Source organism: Eschrichtius robustus, chromosome 7 (genome assembly GCF_028021215.1).
Source record: "Eschrichtius robustus isolate mEscRob2 chromosome 7, mEscRob2.pri, whole genome shotgun sequence".
Taxonomy (NCBI): Eukaryota; Metazoa; Chordata; class Mammalia; order Artiodactyla; family Eschrichtiidae; genus Eschrichtius; species Eschrichtius robustus.
This window is the reverse complement of record NC_090830.1, coordinates 106,572,491-106,595,219: the sequence shown is the minus strand read 5'-3', so window position 1 is coordinate 106,595,219 and position 22,729 is coordinate 106,572,491. Positions and strand designations below refer to the sequence as shown.

The 22,729-nt window shown below is 43.7% G+C and overlaps 1 protein-coding gene across 1 annotated transcript in view; it reads left to right on the top strand.

Annotated features, from left to right (window-relative positions):
• Positions 1–22,729, top strand: part of PDLIM1 (PDZ and LIM domain 1) — a 47,373-nt gene that overhangs the window by 10,457 nt on the left and 14,187 nt on the right. The window contains exons 2-4 of the mRNA XM_068548242.1: positions 6,093–6,244; positions 7,333–7,417; positions 11,218–11,417. Of these exons, the coding sequence (XP_068404343.1) occupies positions 6,093–6,244; positions 7,333–7,417; positions 11,218–11,417 (437 nt within the window). The remainder of the gene's footprint in view (positions 1–6,092; positions 6,245–7,332; positions 7,418–11,217; positions 11,418–22,729) is intronic.

Here is a 22,729-nt window from a genome sequence, read left to right as displayed (position 1 = left end):
CGCTCGCATTACTGCCTGAACCAACCCCGCCCACCCCGTCCGTGGAAGAATTGTCTTCCACAAAACCGGTCCCTGGTGCCAAAAAGGTTGGGGACCGATGGTGTAGACTCCCCTCAGTAGATCTGAAGTGGGATGTAGAGATCTATTTATATTTTTAAAACCTGAGGGGATCTGACGACCAACTTGTTTGGGAACCATTGCCTCATCCTTGCCAATGTCAGTTTCCCCCTGAGTTACTGGTGAGCTGGGTCAATTTCTGGTCTGAAGTTTAGATGCCAATTCCAAGGGTCAAGGTTAACAATGTTCTGTGAACTTTCAGGAAATTGACCTGTATTCCTGTCTGCAGATTAAAGTCAGAGAACCTTTGAACAGGGACAGTTTTTCCCTTGGGGTGGGGTGAGGCTGCTTCAGAACTGTTTAAACTCTATGACAAGTATTTGGTTAAAACCCCCATCTCTGTCAAAAGAGTGGCAATACAATTTATCATCCAGACTGGAACACTGTTGAAAATGAAATGGGGTGCTTTTGATAATTAAGCTGGGAAAATCTGTTGCCGTCCTGGGCAAACCAGGGTGTCTTGTAGTCCTACTCATAAAACATTTCTGCATATAATTTTTTAACTAAGCCAGTGGTCACAAGCACATTTGCATGAAGGGGTGGTTCGGAGACAACATCAGAGTTTTGACTCGAGGGTGAGGTAGTGGAAAAATTAACAGCTGCAAGAAAGATGCTAAATGGCAGCTGGTCCCAGGTTTCTGTGTTGGGGGCAGTAGAGCATGGTGAGAACTGACAAAATGGAGAGTGTCTGCCTCAGCTAAAGGGGGCAGAGTAATTTAAATTTTGAAAAGCCAAGATTGTAGACTGGATTCATTTCATGGGCCTCCTCCAGCTTTCAATCTTGAGCTTAGGGAGTTAAAGGAACCCAATCTGGCTGTCAATCAAACATGTAATTTTAAGTGGAAGTGCCTTTGGACAAGTCCTCTAGGGGAAGCCAGCCTCAGAATGGCTGTCCTAGAGGCTGAATTGTCGACCCCTCGAATGGGTCTGCTTCTCTCAGCTACCATTAGGGAATATCTGACAAATGCAGTCACCTTAATCTCAACAGAGCTAGGGCTCAGTGGTTGTTTCTTGGCAGTAACTGGGCAGTTGAGTCAGAGGCTATGTTTAAATTCCTTTGTTGTTCCCCATTGTTTTCCAGATAAAGTACAGTCTTGTTAAAAAGAAAATGACAGAACTCTTACAACCTGGCCTATTTTTACATCTCCAGACTCCTCCCCTTCCTCTCCCTTCACTTCCTGTGTTTTATCTATGCCAGTCCACGTGCTATTCCTGTAAGTTGGCATGCTCTCTTCTGCCTCCTGTAGTGCCTTTGCACAGTTTTAAGCAATGCCTCCTCCAGGGAGCCTTCCCTGATTCCACCTTTAGGCTCCCATTGCCTCTTTACTTGTTTCTAGCATCAGCTGGTGTACATACCTGTCTGCCCCAGGAGACTGTGAACTTGACAGTGTGCTCTGCCTGAATCATTTCATGTAATCTTCACAACAGCCTTTCGATGCCTGGACTGTTTATCACCCCTGTTTCATAGGTGAGAAGAGTGAGGCACACAGAGGTGAAACATCCCCCCCAAGGGTACTTAGCTCACAAGCACCAGAGACGGGACTTGAACCCTGGTCATCTAACTTCAGTAGCCACATCTTAATAAGCTACACTGTCTTTGAGAACAGACTTAAGGAATGTCTATCTGATGAGTGAATGAATGAAAGAAGGAGGTAACAGAGGAGGGATAAAATAGGTATATGCCATAATACAGAGGGAGAAAGTCATCTTTTCATTTGCTGTGGCCAGTGGGTATGCATCCAGTTTTGTATAAAAGAAATATTTAGTTATTTAGATGTAAATCGAAGAAAGTGGGAGAGCCACATCATAGTCCTATTCTGCGCCATTTAGAAGTGAAATTCTATGAACCTTCTTTTGTGTTTAGAAGTCTGACGGCAGTGCACAGGCTTTAATGATGCAGTATAGGGTGGATGTACAGATTGGCCTCTGAGCAAAGTGTCTGCCTGTGGGGGCAAAGGGTGAGAGAGACATGAGTGAATTCTGCAGAAGATGGCAGATTGTTCATTAGCGGAAATTGTGCCTAACCGCATTTATTCTCAGGCATCGAGAGTTGTGTGATCAAGTTGTATGGTCTCTGGGGAAGAAAGCTGGAAGAGGGTTTTTGAGAATGTCCATTGAACTAATTAATGGGCCTGTCTCTTTGGAGGAGAGTATAGGACTTGTTTTAGAAACTGAAGCTGACTCCATTCTGAGCCGGTTCTGATGGAATTTGACGGTCAGGAGGAAATCAGAACAGACAGCGGGGCATACTGGGTTAGGTGGACGGACCTCGGAGCCGCACAGCCCGCCACTCACCAGCTGTCAACCCCTGTTCCTCCACTTCCTTCTCCATGATGATGCAAATAATGTTGGCTACCTGATAGTATCTCAGGAGGACTGGGAAATTAACCCTTGCCAAACAAACTGTGTTTGACCATAATTAGCACTCATTAACTGATAAATACTGCTATGATTGTGATGAATAGTTAGTGTGCAGTAAGGATTGGAGTCCTCCATTCATGTTGGGAACTAACCAGAGTTAGAGACACAGGCCTTCTGTCCTGAGGGCTTTTCAGTTCTGACTTTAGTATTTTATAAGGGGAGGTGTTACTGGGCCCCAGCTCAGCATAGACCAATGGAGATGGTTGTCTGACGGATGGCGAGTGGCACCCAGGCCTTGGCAGGAGTTTGCAACACTCCAGTTCCCTGTGTTGAAGGCCACAACAGATGAGTCTGCTTAATTCTGGATTTCTCTTTGGCTCTGACAGTTGGGTTTGGAGCCTCTGCTTGTGGCATTGTGGTAAAGCAGAAGGGGAATGGAATTTGGAATGAGGGGATCTGGTTTCAAGTTCAGGCTCCAACCTTTAGCTGTGTGAACCTGAGTCAGTCACAGCTTTTCCGAGTTTCAATTTCCTCATCTGTAAAATTATCTTACATGTTGGTGGTGAGGTCATCATCATTATTATCTCAACTAGGAGAATGTATGTGAAAGAGCTTTGTAAAAGGCAAATCCCATAATTTGTTTAAATCCATTTCCCCCCCAGAAATAGACAGCTCATAAAAGAATGTGGACTTCATTTATGTGTGATTCCATCTGAGTCCCACCTGATGATGTTGTCTTATAACTTTCTGAGATTTCCTTTGGCTCCCCATTAATTTGGCTTAAAAAAAAAATCAGACCAAAAGATAGGATGGCCAGGCCTTGATTACTCAGACTCAGGGCTCTTAAGACTGGTTCTAACTTGTCCAGGATCTGTCGGGATGTACTTAGCAGAAATGCCTCACCTCCAAGACAGTTTGAACCAAATGCTGGAAATTCCAGAGTTCTTAGCAGCTGAGCATATGAAAGTAAAAGGAAATTTCTATTTTCATTTTCTCAAGCTTTCTGCCCCCCACCGCCCCCATCTCCTCATTTTAGTTTTGTGAGTGGTGACAGTCCAGGATAGCAATGCTGGGGAAAGTGATTATTTGATTCCTTTTGATATAGTCATTTTTTTAAAGGATGGAATGAAGCAGCATGATTACATATTTAACAACCGCTAGATATTTTGGATTCAGTCACTCGTCGGACAAATATTTATTGAGCACCTACTATGTGCCAGTCACTGCTAGGCACTGGGGATACCACAGTGCAAAAGGCAGACAAATCCTGCTCTCACACACCTTACTGTTTAGTAGGCTCTCAAGCATTATGTAAACAAACCCACAGAATCGATTTACAAACCTAATTGACAAGTGCCGTGAGAGTGTATGAAAATGTTGACGGGGTCGGGGGTGGGGGTGGGGGGAAGGTTGACAAGGGATCTAACTTAGATTGGAGGGTTCAGGAAAGTCTTCTGTGAGAAGGGTCATTTAAGCCAAGAAGTTAATCAGGTAGTGGCTACAGCAGGTGTTAAGGCCCTGAGGCAGGAAAGAAGTAAGGAAGGCCCCTGTAGCTAGAGCTTAGTAGGGGAATGGCACAGTCCTGAGGAACTTCATTAGTGATTCTGGATTTTATCCAAGGGGACTTCTCTTTAAGACCATGAGAGTTGGTCATGATAAATGAGTTCAATCAGGCTGTTCTCCCTGGAGACGGAGTTTGCCAACCCAGAACCATGGCTCATCCCAAATAAAGTGATGCTTAGGGCCATTTGTAAAACAAGGGGTCTGTGTTGTTCTTTAGAAAAAGCGAAATATACATGAAGTCACACCAGGTCAGTCTTCTCGGGAAGACGGGCAGAAAATGAGAGGAATTTGTCTTTATGGCACATACTGAGTGACTCAGAACTAACTCCCCGAAGTCAACTGAAAGGAGTGCGGCCTACGCTCGCCTGTATAAAATATCTTTTCCCAGTGGCTGCATTAGAAGAAGATCCGAACCTTGGATTGGGGGCTTTTGTTTTCTAAAGGCCAGATCTCTGGTAAACAGATGATGGGAAAGCCAGAAAGGAAGGTTAGGAGGTCAGGATCTCTGCACTGGTTTCCACATCCTGCTACATTCCAGGAGAGTTTTGCCTGATAAAGTCATAGCATGTCTGAACCGGAAGGAACCTCAAGGATCAAGTCATCCACCCCTTACTTTGTGGGGGTAGCGCACTGATGGGGGGGATGGCCATGACAGCAGCCATCACACTAGCCCACCTCAGAAGGGTCAGTGTTTTCCGTTTGGCGAGGGCTGATTGGAAACTGCCTGCTGAAAACTGCATCAGATACGGAGGCTCAGCACATAAGCCTTGTGTCCTGATTTGATGTCTTGAAAGGCCTCTTACCTGTGGTTCAGCCTTACGGAGACCCTCAAATGTTCATAAGATCTTCTTCACTGGGCTCCCAGGGGTCAAGGGCCTTCTCCAAGGTGAGGCCAGAGCCCTGTGGGTGCTGGGAGTCTGGGCGTACTCTGCTCCTGGAGGGCTTGGACTTCTCATCAAGGAAGGTCGTCTAGTGTCAAAGTCATGGACTGACCTTGGGATGATGGTCCTATTTTTAGTATACCTTGGTTTAGAAAATACCTAATAGTAAAAAACATCTCTGAGGTTAGTACTACTTCAAAATGAGTTCATACTTTGTTCATCACAATAGCGTCTGTATTCACTTGAAAGATAGTTGTACCTCTCCACGTGAAGCTTGATATTTATTCAGGTCACATGTAATGCTCACTAGGCAGATGAATTTGATGACCCATTGCAGTCATTGGCTGGCTTCCCCCAAGCATTGGTTGCCCATAAATTTGGAACCACTGGTTTTAGAAGCACTGGCCTGTAGAAAATCAGCCACCCAAAGGGTCTAACCCTAATAGTCAGTTTCCTGGCTGGGAGGAAATGAACCAGTATAAACCTATACTGTTGTATTTTAAAATATTCCTTGTTGCTTTTTTCAATTACAAAAGTAATTCAAGCTCACTGTATAAACCAAAAACATTACAGAAATGTAATACTGTGAACAGTTTGGTATGCAGTGTCTCAATTTTTTTGTGTGTGTAAATAGCATATTAATTGTTAAGATTTTTATAGAAATAGGATGTTTCTGTACATAATGTTCTCTAAGTGTGTGTTTTTTTAAATTGGTGACTTATTTTAGGGAAGCAGCAAGAGACAGTGGGAAGAACATTGGGTCTGCTTTAGGATTTGAGTCCTGGCTCTGTATTATACTATTGATAGTTGGATGACTAGTAATACAGTAATATATCAGTTGGGTGATCCCAGGTAAGTCACAGAACTTTCTAAACCTCAGTTTCTTGGTCTCTAAAATGGGGACCAATATGGGGACTGATACTAGCCTTCCTTTTTCACAAGGTTATTGTAAGGATCCAATGAGATGGTATATAGAAAAGAACTCATTGTAAACCATAATGTATTACATAACCATAAAGGATCATTATTATTGAAACTTATGATTTTAGGCTTCTTTCCTTTTTTTAAATGCTTTGATCCACATTAGTGAATACTTAATCCAGTGGTAACTTACCCAGTGGTTTCCTTGGAGACAGATGGTAACTAAGCCAGCTCTCTCCTTTTTTCCAGGTCACTCCCGGAAGCAAGGCTGCTACAGCTAATTTATGTGTTGGAGATGTAATCACAGCCATCGATGGGGAAAATACCAGCAATATGACGCACTTGGAAGCTCAGAACAAAATCAAGGGCTGCACAGACAACATGACTCTCACAGTAACCAGGTGAGGCCCGTGGAAACACTTGCTCATTTCTGGTCGACTGGAAGCTGCTTGTGGGCAGGGACTACCTCACCTATTTCAGGATCCCCTACCCACCCAGCTCAGTGCCTTGTACGGTGTAGGCAGGCAGAAGGTCTGTGGAATTGAAATTTCAGGTTGCTCATTTTCCTCTCTAATTTTCACAGTGCTCCTCATAGTGTGGGCATCTTTCTCTAAGATATTTGCATTTTCATTTGACCTAACACAACTAACCAAAACTTTGAGGTAGTGAAATCAGTATAATGAAATGAAAACCATCTTGTACACTTCAGAGCCCTACCCCCATGGGAGGTGCACCATTTTATTACTATCCCCTCAAAAGCACATTTATCCCTCATTCCTGTCTCCATTTCTATCTCAGTCCACATCTTCTCCTTCAAGACATTCATTCATTACAGATTAACTGATTTTTTTGATCCATTTACCAACACATTGAATAGCTCCATCTTGTATATATCTGGCCCTGTGCTGGGCACTCTGACAATATAAGGATAAGTACAAATATTCTTTACCCGTAAGAGTGAAAAAATGCTACACTAATGAAAACTGAGACAAGACCTGGAGAGTTGCTGTGTGAATGGTACAAGGAAATCCTTTCCAAGCTCAGAAAAGGAGGCATCGCTTTTGTTTGGTCCAGACGCACTTCACGAACAAGTTGGTTATCTGGTCTGGATCGGGAACACGGGATGAGATAGAGGAGCTCGCCCCGTCCTGAGCGGAGGTGGGGCGGCATCAGGCACGCTCAGGAGCACGGAGGAGGCCGGTGTGGCTGGGTCAGCGGTACAGAGCGCAGTGGGGGAGGATGAGGCTGGAAGAATGACAGCAGCTTGGGAAATCCCTCAGGGCTGAGCGCACACAGCCATCAGACATGATGTCATGAGGTTGGTGCTTCCGAAAATCACACACTGATAGCAAAATGGAGGGGAAGGCGGGGGCAGAGTGCTAGTTCAGAGGCTAGCAGCCGGGCAAGAGGGGACACTTTCCCACTCCGTTTTTAGTATCTATTATTTATTTAGCATGCATGAAACTACAGCTTTGTCAATCTGTTGCAGATCTGAACAGAAAATCTGGTCTCCTCTGGTGACAGAGGAAGGGAAACGTCACCCATACAGGATGAATTTAGCCTCTGAACCCCAAGTAAGTACTTGCCCACCATGGCCCTTGCTCTCAGCACCCAGAGGCCTTTCTGCTTTTGACACAGCTGGGCACACTCGCGTTTTTCCTGCCCTGGAGGCAGGGGATAGGACGCAGTGGGAGGGCCCTCCGCTGACACTGCTGGGACCTGGCTCTTGTTTGGTTCTTCCCGTAAGGGAACTGCGGGAGGAAGGGGCTGGAAAACCCCAGGGCAGTGACGCCAGGGCCTGGGCTGGACACAGCGGGTAGGAAGGGGATACGGGAAGCGGGCGGAAGCTTTCCTGTGCAGTATAGGGTGGCAGAACCACGGCAAAATAGGGGTGCTGACTCAGCTCATTATGGATTGCAGATGCAAATGAATCATGCCAGGGACGAAAAGAAGTTTGGGTCCTGAGGCCTAGAGCCTAGAGGAACTACAAGGAAATTTAGTAGCAAACCCAGACATTCCCCGCCCCACCCCGGGTCCCGGGTCCTACTGCCTGGTTTCCAAGAGCCTTAGGATGGGAATCTCTAGTTTTCTTACAGTGAGATCTTAAAATTACTAAAATAAAGTGGTAGTTCATGTTGGAAAATGTGATAGGGAGTCAATGCACAATTTGTTGGCCAAATAGAGTTTCCTGGATGGGAGACTGTCCTGAGATCCCATATTTGTACATAATAGATTGTAAGTGATGGTATTTCTTCTTTAACTACATCTCCTAAATTATCTACAATGAATGGGTAGTCTTTAGAAACAAGGGGAGAAACGTAGAGAAGAATGTTTAGAACATCTTTGTAAAATTCCTCACACCTGATATGCTACTTTTCACAAAGTGTGTCTCTTGGATAAATTAATGAGTTGTTAGTGGTATGTTAGTAGGTAAGTCGATAATGGCTTTTGTAAACTTCTTTTAGACTGGTTTGTGATTGTTATACATTTAGTCCCAATTGAAGATGTGAACTTTAATTTCTTTTTCCAAAATTTGGGACACTGTTTCATTTTTATGGTGTATTGAGATATAATCAAAAGACAACATATAGCTAGTTATCTTTTATACCTAAAACAGAAACTTGTATGAAATTGAACTCACTGGGTACATTAGTGTGGGTAAATTGAGTGGTTGTATGTGAATGGTATTTTCTCAAATGTCTTCCATTAAAATGTCAGAAATGCAGTCCCACAAAATTTTTCCCATTAATATAATAAAAATAATACTTAGTCCTAAGAGTCACTTTAAGGATCATTTTGCACCTGGCATTTCAAAACTGACATGACCATATTATTCTGTACAGCCCCTCTAAGGAAAGAAAGTTCATGAAATGGCATTCAGTCTATAAACTGGCAGTTGTGCAAACTAATTTAAAACATGCCACAGTCAATTCCAATTTCCTAGGGAGTTCTCAGCCATTTCATTAAATTTACTATAAATGTTGTTTTAATGTGTTAAGTCCTTATATGTTTTATAATATATAAGGAATGATTTTGTTTTAATGTGGTCTATCTAAAATCCTAGTTTTCACTTCAGTAAGGCAATGCTTACATTTTAGTTATACTTTTTATATGTATTATACTTGAATTTTCATCTTAAACATATAATCTGAGTACCTATATTAATCTTTTGAAGGTAGTTTTCTGCAGATTAAAGAAAAATCTCCAACACTTTAACATCTAACTTGACTATACATTTCTTTTGATTCCAGTAATTCTTTGTTCATATGAAAAACTTCCCACCTCTCATTTTTCCAAAATCTTCCACTTCCAGTCATTCTCAAATAGAGGAATGAGTAAGAGCAGAGTTCATCTGTAATTAAAGGATTTGTTCATTCATGTAAGGCTAGCCCACACCCCAGCTTATCTGAGGTCAGTGTAGTTACACACCTAGTTTATATTTCCTCATTATTGAGTTTCCTTGGAGACATAAATACAAAGCCCAAACAATGACATCATCCCTTCCAAAAGGCAGGCCCTGAATTAACTGCCTGACTTCTGGAAAGACCAGTATTCACATGGGGTTAGACATACTCCTTTTATATACAAAACAGATACATTCTTAGGAGATTCTCTATAAAATAAAAAATCAGAATTTCCAACCTGCATTTTCTACTGACTTCCATTCTAACTGAAAATGTGTTTCTATGGAAGGAGAAGGGAATGACACTGGTTGACTGTCTGCTGTGTGCTGGGCACTGTGCAATGGCTAAGAAAGAAGTATAACTTGCCCAAAGCTGAGCAGGAAGCAACAGGGAAAAAACTGAGCCAAGACAGAAATATGAGGGCTCTTCCCTGGTGCTCAGCATCCTAAGATGCTCCTAAGGAATTGCTGTGGGGAAGGAGAGAGGAGGGAAGAATTGCAATCCTGGCTGCCGCTGTCCACCTGCCCCACAGAGCTGCAAGGTAGCCACTGACGGGGGCCCGAGTCCCAGGCCACCCTTCGGGAAGTCTGCTGCCGTTAATGACCACTTCTTATTCCTTGGGGTAGTTGTGCCGTAGAACGTACTTAACCATTCTTTGATTACTGCTGAAGTTATTTTCCTAACTAATTATACTTCCCCTTTGGTGAACAAGCTGTGTGTACTGAGCTTTTGTCCAACATGGATAAAGTCAGCTCAACGTAATGTATACAGTAAAACCGCACTGATTCCGACTTGTTGAAGAGGGAGACTATCTGAATCGTCATAAACACATTTTCATGTTGTCTTTTAAGTCAGTACACAGTGAATTAAGCTGGTGGTTTTCATCATCGTTTTCTAAGAAAGTGTGGAAGACTTGAAGGTTTAGTGAAGAAAGAGAGAAAAAAAAAAAGGGAAGAGCAGTCGTTCTGGGCCTGGGTGTTAACAAGGAGTCCAGGATTCAGGAGGATTTCTGGGAGACCCAGAAAATAGGACGCACATCGAGTTTAGTAGGCTGCACAGAGTACGCTCTCCCCTGGGAGCAGGGTTTGAACCAGAACACCCATGCGGAAAGCATCTTGCTGAGTCATCAGAAAAGCCGTGATTTTTTTCAAAAAGCGCATGTTAGTTTAAGAAGTTTTCGGGGGTGTTCTTAAAGTAGCTCCTAGGTATTGCAGCTGTAGTGATCACCCTCCAAGTCCTGGCAGTCCAGCGTGGAGGTGGAGGGCGCTTCCTCAGATTACAGGAAGAGGGGAGTGAGCACAGGAGGAACTCGAAGTCCTTTCCTGCAGCTCCCCCCTGGGCACCGCTCTGTAGCAGGTATCCCCCAGCCTTCCACCTGATCAGCCTTGGCCTTCTCCCATACAAAACACCAGATCAGTCATTCCCCGTAGCCCCTGCTGCCAGCGCACTGAGGCTTCTCTGCCTAGTCAGCAGCTGCTTCACTGGTGACACAACAACCCTCTTATCTTGCTTCTCTAAACCGCTCCTTCCTGGGGAATTCGTCTCCACCTTTAATCATCTCTTGCTCCGCACTGAAGTGATGCCAGTTCCTCTCTTCCTAGTACTTAATCCCTCTGGAAATGTGCCCTGAAAGGGTGTTTCAGCTCTGACTTGGATCCTGACAGCCCAGGGAATCAGGGGGTGTCCTGCCCAGGGGTACCCAGCAGGAGATCAGGCTCTGCTGGGCCTCAGGGAAGAACCAGGAGGCAGAGCTGGCAGATGAAACTGCACACGTGCCCGGCTCGTGCAACATCCTGGGTCTTGCCCTGTGTCAGGTGGGTTTGTCAGAGCCCCTCAGCTAGTTTGGCATTGAGCCAGGGCCATCATAGCTCATTGGAACACCTCTCTCTCCCTGGCACTCAGCCTGTACCGTCCATCGAGGGGTGCATATTGGACACCCCCCTGATTTCTCCTCTGATCTCTGCCCGCAGGAGGTCCTACACATAGGAAGTGCCCACAACCGGAGTGCCATGCCCTTTACCGCCTCACCTGCCTCCAGCCCTGCCCCCAGGGTCATCACAAACCAGTACAACAACCCAGCTGGCCTCTACTCCTCTGAAAACATCTCCAACTTCAACAACGCCTTGGAGTCAAAGACGGCAGCCAGTGGGCAGGAGACGAATGGCAGAGCGTAAGTAGGCCCATGCAGTCCGCTCTGGGCCAGTCCTGGAAGAGGCTTTTCACACCAGGACAGGCTCATGCAGGCAGCGGGCAGAAGGTTCAGCCGCTAGCCCTGGGAGAAAAATGTCTACTTTAGCACAGTTCTTTCTGTGTTCATTTTCCTCATCTCTAAAAAGGGGGTAATACCACCTGCCTTGTAGGGCTGTTGTAAAATAAGAAGTAACCTGTAAAATGCCAGTACCGTGTCTGACACACCAATTGAGTATTCACCGAGACCTATGTTATTATTATCCTGGTTTCCGTGGTCACTGTCTTCTTCTAAGTGACCATTTTCCTTCCTTGACGGCTCTGCTGCTTCCCAAGAAACTGTTCAGTTTTCATAGTTTGGGCTTTCTGCTTATGATCACCATTTGGTCTGAGCAAGGGAAGAGTACCTGAATGCAGTTTTTGGTGAAGCAGTGTTTGCCTTTTTCCCTCAAGTGGCCCAGTAGAAATAATAGAAAGAAGTCCATGAGGATATAAATGTGTGTCTGTTAGAACAGGTTCAGATCTGGGGCAGAGGCAGAGGTGGGCTTGCCCAGGGGAGAGGAAGGGTTGCAGGTGGCCGGGGTGGAGAGGTCTAAGCATCTTGCTTAGGGCTGGGGAGGCCTGTCGCCTTTGGCCACAGCTGCCTCTAAGTCTTTATCCAAAGGATCCTCTGCATCTTCCCAGCAGAGGGGGCCCAGAGTCGACTCTCTCCCACTTTGAAGATGAATCCACAAACACTGGGAATCCCACAGCCCATGGTAGAGAACTGGGTTTGAGGACAGAGAGTAAGAGATGGGATCAGTTGTCTGTGGTGGAAAACGGGAGGGACTAGGGCACGAGTTACCACCTCACATGCCCAAAGGTGGCAGGGAAGATAAGGACTCAAGGACAGAGCTCTGAGTGCAGACAAGGGGGAGCAGAGCAACCCATGGCAGCTGGACAGTGCATGCTCCGTCCAGAGGGGGAACCACTCCTTGGCTCCAGCCAGACACCACATGCAGGCCTAGGATTCCCATTTCTGATGATTCATTTCATCAAACCAGAAGTCAGAAAGCTTTTCATCTGAAATCCCCCGATTTTTAGATGTTGCTGACAGTCAGACTTGTTGGAAAATACCGTGTGCTCCAAACTTGTCTGATCTCGGAGGATCTTTTCCGCTTGGAACCCTGAGTTCTTTTTTTTTTTTAATTGAAGTATAGTTGATTTACAATCTTATGTTAGTTTCAGGTATTTATGTGTATAAAGTGATTCGGTTTTTTATATGTGTGTGTATATATATATATATATTTTTTTTTTTTTTTCAGATTCTCTTCCATTATAGGTTATTACAAGATACTGAATATAGTTCCCTGTGCTATACAGTAAATCTTTGTTGTTTATTTATTTTATATATGGTGGTGTGTATCTGTTCTGTACTCTTAATTTATCCCTCCCCCCCTTTCCCCTTTGGTAACCATAAATTTGTTTTTTGTGTCTGTGACTGTTTCTGTTTTGTAAATAGATTCATTTGTATTATTTTTCAGATTCCACATGTAAGTGATATCATATAATATTTGTCTGACTTACTTCACTTAGTATGATACTATCTAGGTCCATCCATGTTGCTGCAAATGGCACTATTTCATTCTTTTTTATGGCTAAGTAATATTCAGGGGTGTGTGTGTGTGGGTGTGTGTGTGTGTGTATCACATCTTCTTAAACCAAACGTCTGTTGATGGGCACTTGGGTTGCTTCCATGTCTTGGCTATTGTAAATACTGCTGCAATGAACACTGAGGTACATGTATCTTTTCAAATTAGAGTTTTCATCTTTTTTAGATATATGCCCAGGAGTGGGATTGCTGGATCATATAGTAGCTCTATTTTTAGTTTTTTAAGGAACCTCCACTATTCTCCATAGTGGCTACACTAATTTACATTCCCACCAACAGTGTAGGAGGGTTCTCTTTTCTCCACACCCTCTGCAGCATTTGTTCTTTGTAGACTTTTTTTTTTAAATTTTTTTTTTATTTACTTATTTTTGGCTGCATTGGGTCTTTTTGTTGTTGGGTCTTCGTTGCTGCACGCGGGCTTTCTCTAGTTGTGGTGAGCGGGGTCTACTCTTCATTGCGGTGCACGGGCTTCTCATTGTGGTGGCTTCTCTTGTTGCAGAGCTTGGGCTCTAGAGCACAGGCTTCAGTAGTTGTGGCACATGGGCTTAGTTGCTCCGCGGCATGTGGGATATTCCCGGACCAGGGCTTGAACCCATGTCCCCTGCATTGGCAGGTGGATTCTCAACCACTGCGCCACCAGGGAAGTCCCTCTTTGTAGACTTTTTGATGATGGCCATTCTAACTGGTGTGAGATGATGCCTCATTGTAGTTTTGATTTGCATTTCTCTAATAATTAATGATGTTAAGCATCCATTCATGTGCCTGTTGGCCATATGTATGTTGTCTTTGGAGAAATGTCTATTTAGGTCTTCTGCCCATTTTTTGATTGGGTTGTTTTTGATATTAAGTTGTATGAGCTGTTTGCATATTTTGGAAAGTAACCCCTTGTCAGTCGTATTGCTTGCAAATATTTTCTCCCAGTCTGCAGGTTGTCTTTTTGTTTCATTTAGGGTTGGAATCCTCAGTCCTTATACTAGTTCTGAAGCCAATTTTGCTGTTCAATTTCTTCTCAATTCACCTTTAACAAGACTCTGCCCAGCTGTTAGGGTGATTAAATGGCAAACCCGCTGCTGCAGATGCAGTTTAGGACAGGTTAAGGCACAAGAGGTTCCAAACTACTTAAATGTTTGGAAAGAGCTATTGTGGGGAGCCCCCTGATCTCTCGAGAGCCCCTTGGTCATACTGTGCACATAGTCCTTCTCCCCGAAAAAGGGAGGCAGGTATTTTGGGCACCTGCTGCATGCAGGTCTCTGTGCCCAGCACTGAGACGGCCTTGCAATTTCCTTTTAAGCTTCGCAGGGCCTAGCAGGGGAGACTTTCTGCTGTGTGACTTTGGCTTTATAAGATGTTAAAGGTCGCCAGCATTTATTGTAGTAACCAAGGCAAAATGGCTACTAATGCTTCTTCGTCCTTCAAATCTGAGTCCTGCCAGGCCCCTACTGGCTTGAGATGATGATGATGCCCTTCACGGTGACTGTGGGGCCTATGGGGTACCTGAGAAAGAGCGCCATGCTGGGCCCCCCTAAGCTTCCACGGAAGGGAAGCTTTCTCCCAAGCAGCTCAGTGGGGAGTTGAGTGGTGGAAACACCGAGAGCCATGATCCCCATTCTTTGCTGCTTTTGTGCTGGGGGAGGCTGAGAACGTGACCCTCTTTTACTGTCCCAGAGTGGAATGTTCCATGATCTGGATTTAATAACCCAGGAAATGACACATCCTTAATTGAAAGGCTGCTATGCATTGGCAGAAATATGTGCCAGGGAAGTATTTTTAGTATGGCCTTGGCCGTTATTCTTTTATTAATGTCTTCTTTCTTCTTCTCTCCTGCTCCCCGCCTGTTCCCTCCCTCCAATCTGAAACAACTGAATCTCTACTGTCTGGACACTGTGCGAGCCTTTCCTGCAGCCCCTCTCCCCGCCTGTGGCAGACTTTCTTGGCTACAGCAGCCTCTGAGTCTTTATCACAAGTCTCCTTCCAGATTTTCTCAGCAGAGGGGTCCCAGCTTCGGCTCCATCCCAAACTCTTTGAAGATGAATCCAGCAACAGTGGGAATACCGGCAACCCCTGGCAGAGGAAATGCCCTGTGTGTGGGTCTCTGCTTACTGGTCTGTTCCTAGAGAGGCCACTTGTGCATATCAGTGAAGGAAGATTCTTGTGCAAACCCAGCAGCTACCAGGTCATGTTGCCGCTCTGTCAGCAGAAGTCACAAGCGCTCACCCGCCACTGTTTAGTCTGTGAAATTCGCTGAGGTTACAGAATTGGCTCACTTCATACTTTGCATCTGAGGTCATCATGGATACCCTGGGGCACACTCTGAGTTTCTTTGTCGCATGCCCTTCAAAGCAGCCTGGTGTGTGTGTGGCTATCTGTCTTGTAGGATTTCCCAGGGCCCCATCCCCGTCAGACAAGAACACAGAGAGCATTGCCACTGCCAAATTCAACGGGGAAGGCAGGCAAGAGGTGCCCGCCATCTGCCTCCTGTTCTCCCAGCACACACGGTTGAGTGGGAGGGACTCTGGGTCAGTTCAGCTTAACAGTTGTTTACTGAGTGCCTACTGTGTACCAAGTGGGTGGAGGAAATGTGGCTCTGATCAGCAGAAAGCTTTCACCTGCCCTCTGACCCCTTTCCACTGAGTTTAGGGGCTCTGGTCATTTTCTGGTGATTTGGGGCCTGGATTTCATTATATATGTGATACTGCTTGATACTTTCTTAAAGGTGCAGGCTTTATAGATAGAGGGGCCTGAGCTTGAATTCCAGCTCTGCCTCTTGCTAGCTGTGGGACCTTGGGCAAACCACGTAACTTCTGAAACTCAGTCTCTTCATCTATAAAGCAGATAATACGAACTACCTCACCACCAGGTTATTGGGAAATTTCAATGCTATGTGCAAAAACTATCCAGCCTGGGGGCTGGCCTCTGGTGGTGCTCAGTAAATGCTACTTGTTACTGATTTCAGCGTGCGTGAGGAGCTCCATACCCATCACTTCTGAGTACTAGGGGCTCCAGAGGGTGGAAGCATGTAGACAAATATCATGGAGAAGATCTTGCTGTAACTTAGGGTAAGTTTCTTTCTTTCCCAGCACTGTAGCTTAAGTTCAGCCAACCAGTACAATTGATTACCTTCCTGATGGAGTGGTATTCATGGAATAATCAGTTGGGCTCCCATAGCCACCACAATAGTCCCAAGATACTAGCTCTTCCAATTTGTGTTCTCAGGTGATCCCCCCATAAACTCATGAGGCAGATTTCTAAGCAGGTACAGTGGAAATAAAGGGAAGCATTCATTGTTCTTTGTTCAGTTGATACCAGAGGGATTATATTAGCCCTGACTCACTGGAGCTTGGTCAGAAGAAAACCTCCATCATGAAGGTGGCTGTTTGCCCCTCTAACTAAACTTGCCCACAGCCCACAGAGAACTGGCTTGGGGGTCTGGATGTTCCTCCCTCTTCTCCTGGTGCCCAAAATTACTCCTCTGGTTTCTTATTAGATCCAACATCTAGGCCTTTGAAGATTAAAACTTAGGGGGGCTTTCCTGGTGGCGCAGTGGTTGAGAATCTGCCTGCCAATGCAGGGGACACGGGTTCGAGCCCTGGTCTGGGAAGATCCCACATGCCACGGAGCACCTGGGCCCGTGAGCCACAATTACTGAGCCTGCGCGTCTGGAGCCTGTGCTCTGCAACAAGAGAGGCCGTGATAGTGAGAGGCCCATGCACCGCAATGAAGAGTGGCCCCGGCTTGCCACAACTAGAGAAAGCCCTTGCACAGAAACGAAGACCCAACACAGCCATAAATAAATTAATTAATTAATTTTAAAAAAAAAAAGATTAAAACTTAGGGAACATTCTGACCAGGCTCCCCTTCCAAAAATGATTACACAGGGTTTCTCAGAATTGCGTATTTGGTGAACATTGGGGTAACCAGGTTGGGGCAGCTCAGACTTGAACAGTTTTTCTGAGTCAGCCTACATCCTTTCTCCCCACCTACATAAAAATCACGTACTAAAATCTCCTCTACATCATTTCCAGTTAGTGTCTAGCCTCCATCATTTGGAGAAAATTTGTCTTAAACTTAACTAAACTTTTTATTTTGCAACAATTGTAGATTCATATTGCACTTATAGGGAACAAAACAGAGAAATCCCCTATAGCTTTCACCCAGTTTCCATCAATGGTAACATCCTGAAAACCATAAGCATGAAATCAAAACTAGAATATTGACATTTATATGGCCAAGATACAGAACATTTCTATCACCACAGAGATTCCTCACGTTTCCCTTTTATAGCCACACCCACTTCCCTCCCACCTCTGCACCACACTTTACCCCTGCAACCCACTAAGCTGCTCTCCAGTTCTGTAATTTTGTTATTTCAAGAATGTTATTAATGGAATCACACAGTATGTAACTTTCAGATATTGACTTTTTTTACTCAGAATCATTCACTGGAGATTTATCTGATTTTAGTTAGGTTGTTTTAGGTACCAGTAGTTCCTTTTTTTTCTGTTTGAAAGATATTTTTTTTAAATTGTGGTAAAAAACACACAGCATAAAATATACCATCTTAACCATTTTTCAGTATACAGTGCAGTAGTGGTAACTACATACATATTCTTGTACAGCAGATCTCTAGAAATTTTTTGTCTTGCAAAACAGAAACTCTCCACCCATTGAACAACTCCGCTTTCCCTCCTCCCTCCACCCCTTGGCAACCACCATTCTATTTTCTGTTTCTAAGAGTGACTATTTTAGACACCTCATATAAGTGGAATCATGCAGTATTTGTCTTTCTGTGACTGGCTTCTTTCACTTAGCATAATGTCCTCAAGGTTCATCCATGTTGCAGCATGGGACAGGATTTTTTTTTAAAAGCTGAATAATATCTATTATCTGAATATACTACATTTTCTTTATCCATTTATCTGTCAGTGGACATTTAGGTTACTTCCACCTCTCAGCTATTTATTGTAAACAATGCTGCAGTGAACATGAGTATGCAAATATTTCTATGAGAGCCTGATTTTTATTCTTTTGGATATATACCCAGAGGTGGGATTGCTGGATCATACAGTAGCTCTATTTTTAATTATCTGAGTGATCTCCGTAGTGTTTTCCATAGTGCTGTACCATTTTACATTCCCACCAACAGTGCACAGGGTTTCAGTTTTTCCATCCTCACCAACACTTGTTATTTTCTGGTTTTTTGTTTTATTTTGGTTTTTGGTAGCAGCTATCCTAATGGGCATAAGGTGATATGTCTCATGGCTTTGTGTTTCCCTGATGAATAGTGATGTTGACCATCTTTTCACATGGTTGTTGGCCATTGTGTATCTTTTTGGAGAAACGTCAGTTCAAGTCCTCTGCCCATTTAAAAAAACCTGGTTATTTGGGGGTTTTTTTGTTGTGGAGTTGTAGGAATTCTCTGTATATTCTGGACATTAACGTCTTATCAGATACATGGTTTGCAAATATTTTCTCCCATTCTGTAGATTGCCTTTTCACTCTGTTGAATGTTTCCTTTGTTATGTAGAAGCTTTTTAGTTTAATGTAGTCCCACTTGATTTTGATCCCTGTGCTTTTGCTGTCATATTCAAGAAATCATTGCCAAGACTAATGCCATGAAGCTTTTCCCTGTTTTCTTCTAGGAGTTTTATGGTCTTAGGTCTTACAATAAGTCTTCAATTCATTTTTAGTTGATTTTTGTATATGGTGAGATAAAGGTCCAATTTCATTCTTTTGTACACAGATATCCAGCTTTCTCAATACCACTTATTGAAGAGACTATCCTTTCTGCATTGTGTATCCTTAGGACCCTCATCAAAGATCATTTGACCTTATATGCCAGGGTTTATTTCTGGGCTGCATATTCTGTTCCTTCAGTCTATATGTCTGTCTTTATGCAAGTACCATACTGTTTTGGTTACTGTAGCTTTGCAATATGGTCTCCTCTCCACCCCACCCCCCACACCTGTTTGTTTTGGCCCTGCCATGCGGCATGTGGGATCTTACTTCCCTGACCAGGGATCAAACCCGTGCCCCCTGCATTGGAAGTGTCGAATCTTAACCACTGGACCGCCAGGGAACTCCCCTCCACTATGTTTTGACATCAGGAAGTGTGATACCTCTGGTCTTGTTTTTCTTCTTTAATATTTCTTTGGTTATTTGGGGTTCTTTGAGATACCATATGAATATTAGGATTTTTTTTTTTCTGTTTCTGCAAAAAATGCTGTTGGGATTTTGATAGGGATTGCATTGAATCTGTACGTCACTTTGAGTAGTATTGACATTTTTAGCAATATTAATTCTTCTAATCCATGAAAATAGATATATCTCCATTTATTTTTCTTTTTTTTTAATTTTTAAATTTTAGTTATTTTATTTGTTTATTATTTTTGGCTGTGCTGGGTCTTTGTTGCTGCACGCGGGCTTTCTCTAGTTGCAGCAAGTGGGGGCTACTTTTCGTCACGGTGCGTGGGCTTCTCATTGCGGTGGCCCCTCTTGTTGCACAGCACGGGCTCCAGGCGTGCGGGCTTTGGCAGTTGTGGCACGTGAGCTCAGTAGTTGTGGCTCACGGGCTCTAGAGCGCAGGCTCAGTAGTTGTGGCACACGGGCTTAGTTGCTCCGTGGCATGTGGGATCTTCCCAGACCAGGGCTCAAACCCGTGTCCCCTGCACTGGCAGGCAGATTCTTAACCACTGTGCCACCAGGGAAGCCCCTCCATTTATTTTTGTCTTCTTCAACTTTTTTCATTGATGTTTCATAGTTTTCAGAACAAGTTTTTTGCCTCCTTGGCTAAGTTTGTTCCCAAGTATTTTATTCTTTTGATGCTATTGTAAATAGGATTGTTTTCTTAATTTTCTGTTTGGATTATTCTTTGTTAGTATATAGAAACACAACTGATTTTTGAGTATCGATTTTGTGTCCTGCAACTTTGCTGAATTCCTTTATTAGTTTTAACAATTCTTTTTTTTTGGCCACACCCTGTGGCATGAGGGATCTTAGTTCCCTGACCAGGGATCAAACCTGTGCCCCCTGCAGTGGAAGCGTGGAGTCCTAACCACTGGACCGCCAGGGAAGTCCTAGTTTTAACAATTCGTTTTGTGTATGGAAGCTTTAGGGTTTTCCACATATAAGATCATGTCATCTGTGAACAAAGATAATTTTACTTCTTGCTTTCCAATTTGGATGCCTTTTATTTCCTTTTCTTGCTTAGTTGCTCTGGTCAGGACTTCTAGTACTATGTTGAATGGAAGTGGTGAGAGTGGGCATCCTTGTCTTGTTCCTGATCTTAGAGGAAAAACTTACTTTTTCAATATTGAGTATGATGTTAGATGTAAACTTGTCATACATGGCCTTTATTATGCTGAAGTAATTTTCTTCTATTCCTAGTTTTTTTAGTGTTTTTATCATGAAAGTATACTAATTTTGTCAAATGCTTTTTCTGCATCAATTGAAATGATGATGTGGTTTTTGTCTTCTAATCTGCATTCTGTTAATATAGTGTATTAATTACACTGACTGATTTTTATATGTTGAGCCATCTTTGCATTTCAGAAGCAAATCCCACTTACTCATAGTGTATAATCATTTTAATGTGCTGTTGAATTCAGTTTGCTGAGGATTTTTGCATCAATATTCATCAGGGATATTGGTCTGTAGTTTTCTTTTCCTGTAGTATCTTTGTCTGGTTCTGCTATCAGGGTACTGCTGGCCTCATAGAATGAATTTGTAAGTGTTCCCTCCTCTTCCGTTTCTTTGGGAAGACTTTGAGAAGGATTGGTGTTAATTTTTCTTTGAATAGTTGGTAGAATTCTCCAGTGAAGCCATCTGGTCCTGGGCTTTTTTGTTGTTAGGAGATTTTTTTTTTTTTTTAAGACTTTTTATGACATTTTTTAAAAAAATTTATTTATTTAACTTATTTATTTTTGGCTGTGTTGGGTCTTCGTTGCTGTGTGCGGGCCTTCTGTAGTTGTGGTGAGCGGGGGCTACTCTTCGTTTCAGTGCACGGGCTTCTCATCGTGGTGGCTTCTCTTGTTGCAGAGCACGGGCTCTAGGAGCGGGCTTTAGAGTGCAGGCTCAGTAGTTGTGGTGCACGGGCTTAGTTACTCCGCAGCATGTGGGATCTTCCTGGACCAGGGCTCAAACCCGTGTCCCCTGCATTGGCAGGCGGATTCTTAACCACTGCGCCACCAGGGAAGCCCTGTTAGGAGATTTTTGATTACTGATTCGATCATGTTATTTATTATAGGTCTGTTCAGATTTTTTTTTTTCTTTCATGATTCAGTCTTGGTAGGAATTTACCTATTTCTTCTAGGCTATCCAGTTTGTTGATATAATTGTTCATAATAGTCTTTTATGATCTTTTTTATTTGTTATAGGCATGGTAGTGTCTTCTCTTTCATTTCTGATTTTTTGTTATTTCAGTCTTCTCTCCTTTTTTTCTTAGTCTAGCTGAGGGTTTGTCAATTTTGTTGATCTTTTCAAAAAACCAAACTCTTAAGTTTGCTCTATTTTTCCTATTGTTTTTCTCTTTTCTGTTTTATGTGTGCTGTAGTCTTTATTATTTTCTTCCTTCTGCTAACGTTATTTATTTATTTAAATTTATTTTATTTTATTTATTTATTTGGCTCTGTTGGGTCTTCATTGCTGTGCGCGGGCTTTCTCTAGTTGTGGCGAGCAGGGCCTAATCTTTGTTGCAGTGCACAGGCTTCTCGTTGCGGTGACTTCACTTGTTGCAGAGCACGGGCTCTAGGCTCGCGGGCTTCAGTAGTTGTGGCACGTGGGCTCAGTAGTTGTGGCTCGTGGGCTCTAGAGCGCAGGCTCAGTAGTTGTGACACATGGACTTAGTTGCTCCGCAGCATGTGGGATCTTCCCAGAGCAGGGCTCGAACCCGTGTCCCCTGCACTGGCAGGCAGATTCTTAACCACTGTGCCACCAGGGAAGTCCCCTTCTGCTAACTTTAGTTTGTTCTTCTTTTTCTTGTTCATTGAGGTGTAAAGTTTGCTTGAGATCTTTCTTCTTTTTAAATTAGGCATTACTGCTACTATAATGTTTTTTCTCAGCTTTTGCTATGTCCCGTAAGTTTTTATATATTTTTTTCATTTTCATTTGTCTCAAAATATTTTCTAATTTCTGTTGTGACTTCTTTGTCTCATTGTTCATTAGTGGGTTGTTTAATTTCCGCATGTTTGTGAACTTCCCAGTTTTCCTTTTGCCGATTTCTAGTTTCATTCCACTGTGGTCAGAAAAGATACTTGGTAATTTCAGTCCTCTTAAATTTTTTTATTTTTATTTTTTTTATTTATTTTATTTTTTTATTTATGGCTGTGTTGGGTCTTCGTTTCTGTGCGAGGGCTTTCTCTAGTTGCAGCAAGTGGGGGTCACTCTTCATCACGGTGCGCAGGCCTCTCACCATCGCAGCCTCTCTTGTTGCGGAGCACAGGCTCCAGACGCGCAGTCTCAGCAATTGTGGCTCACGGGCCTAGTTGCTCTGCGGCATGTGGGATCTTCCCAGACCAGGGCTCGAACCCGTGTCCCCTGCATTGGCAGGCAGACTCTCAACCACTGCGCCACCAGGGAAGCCCCCAGTCTTCTTAAATTTGTGAAGACTTTTTTGTGGCCTAACCTGTGATCTATCTTGGAGAATGCTC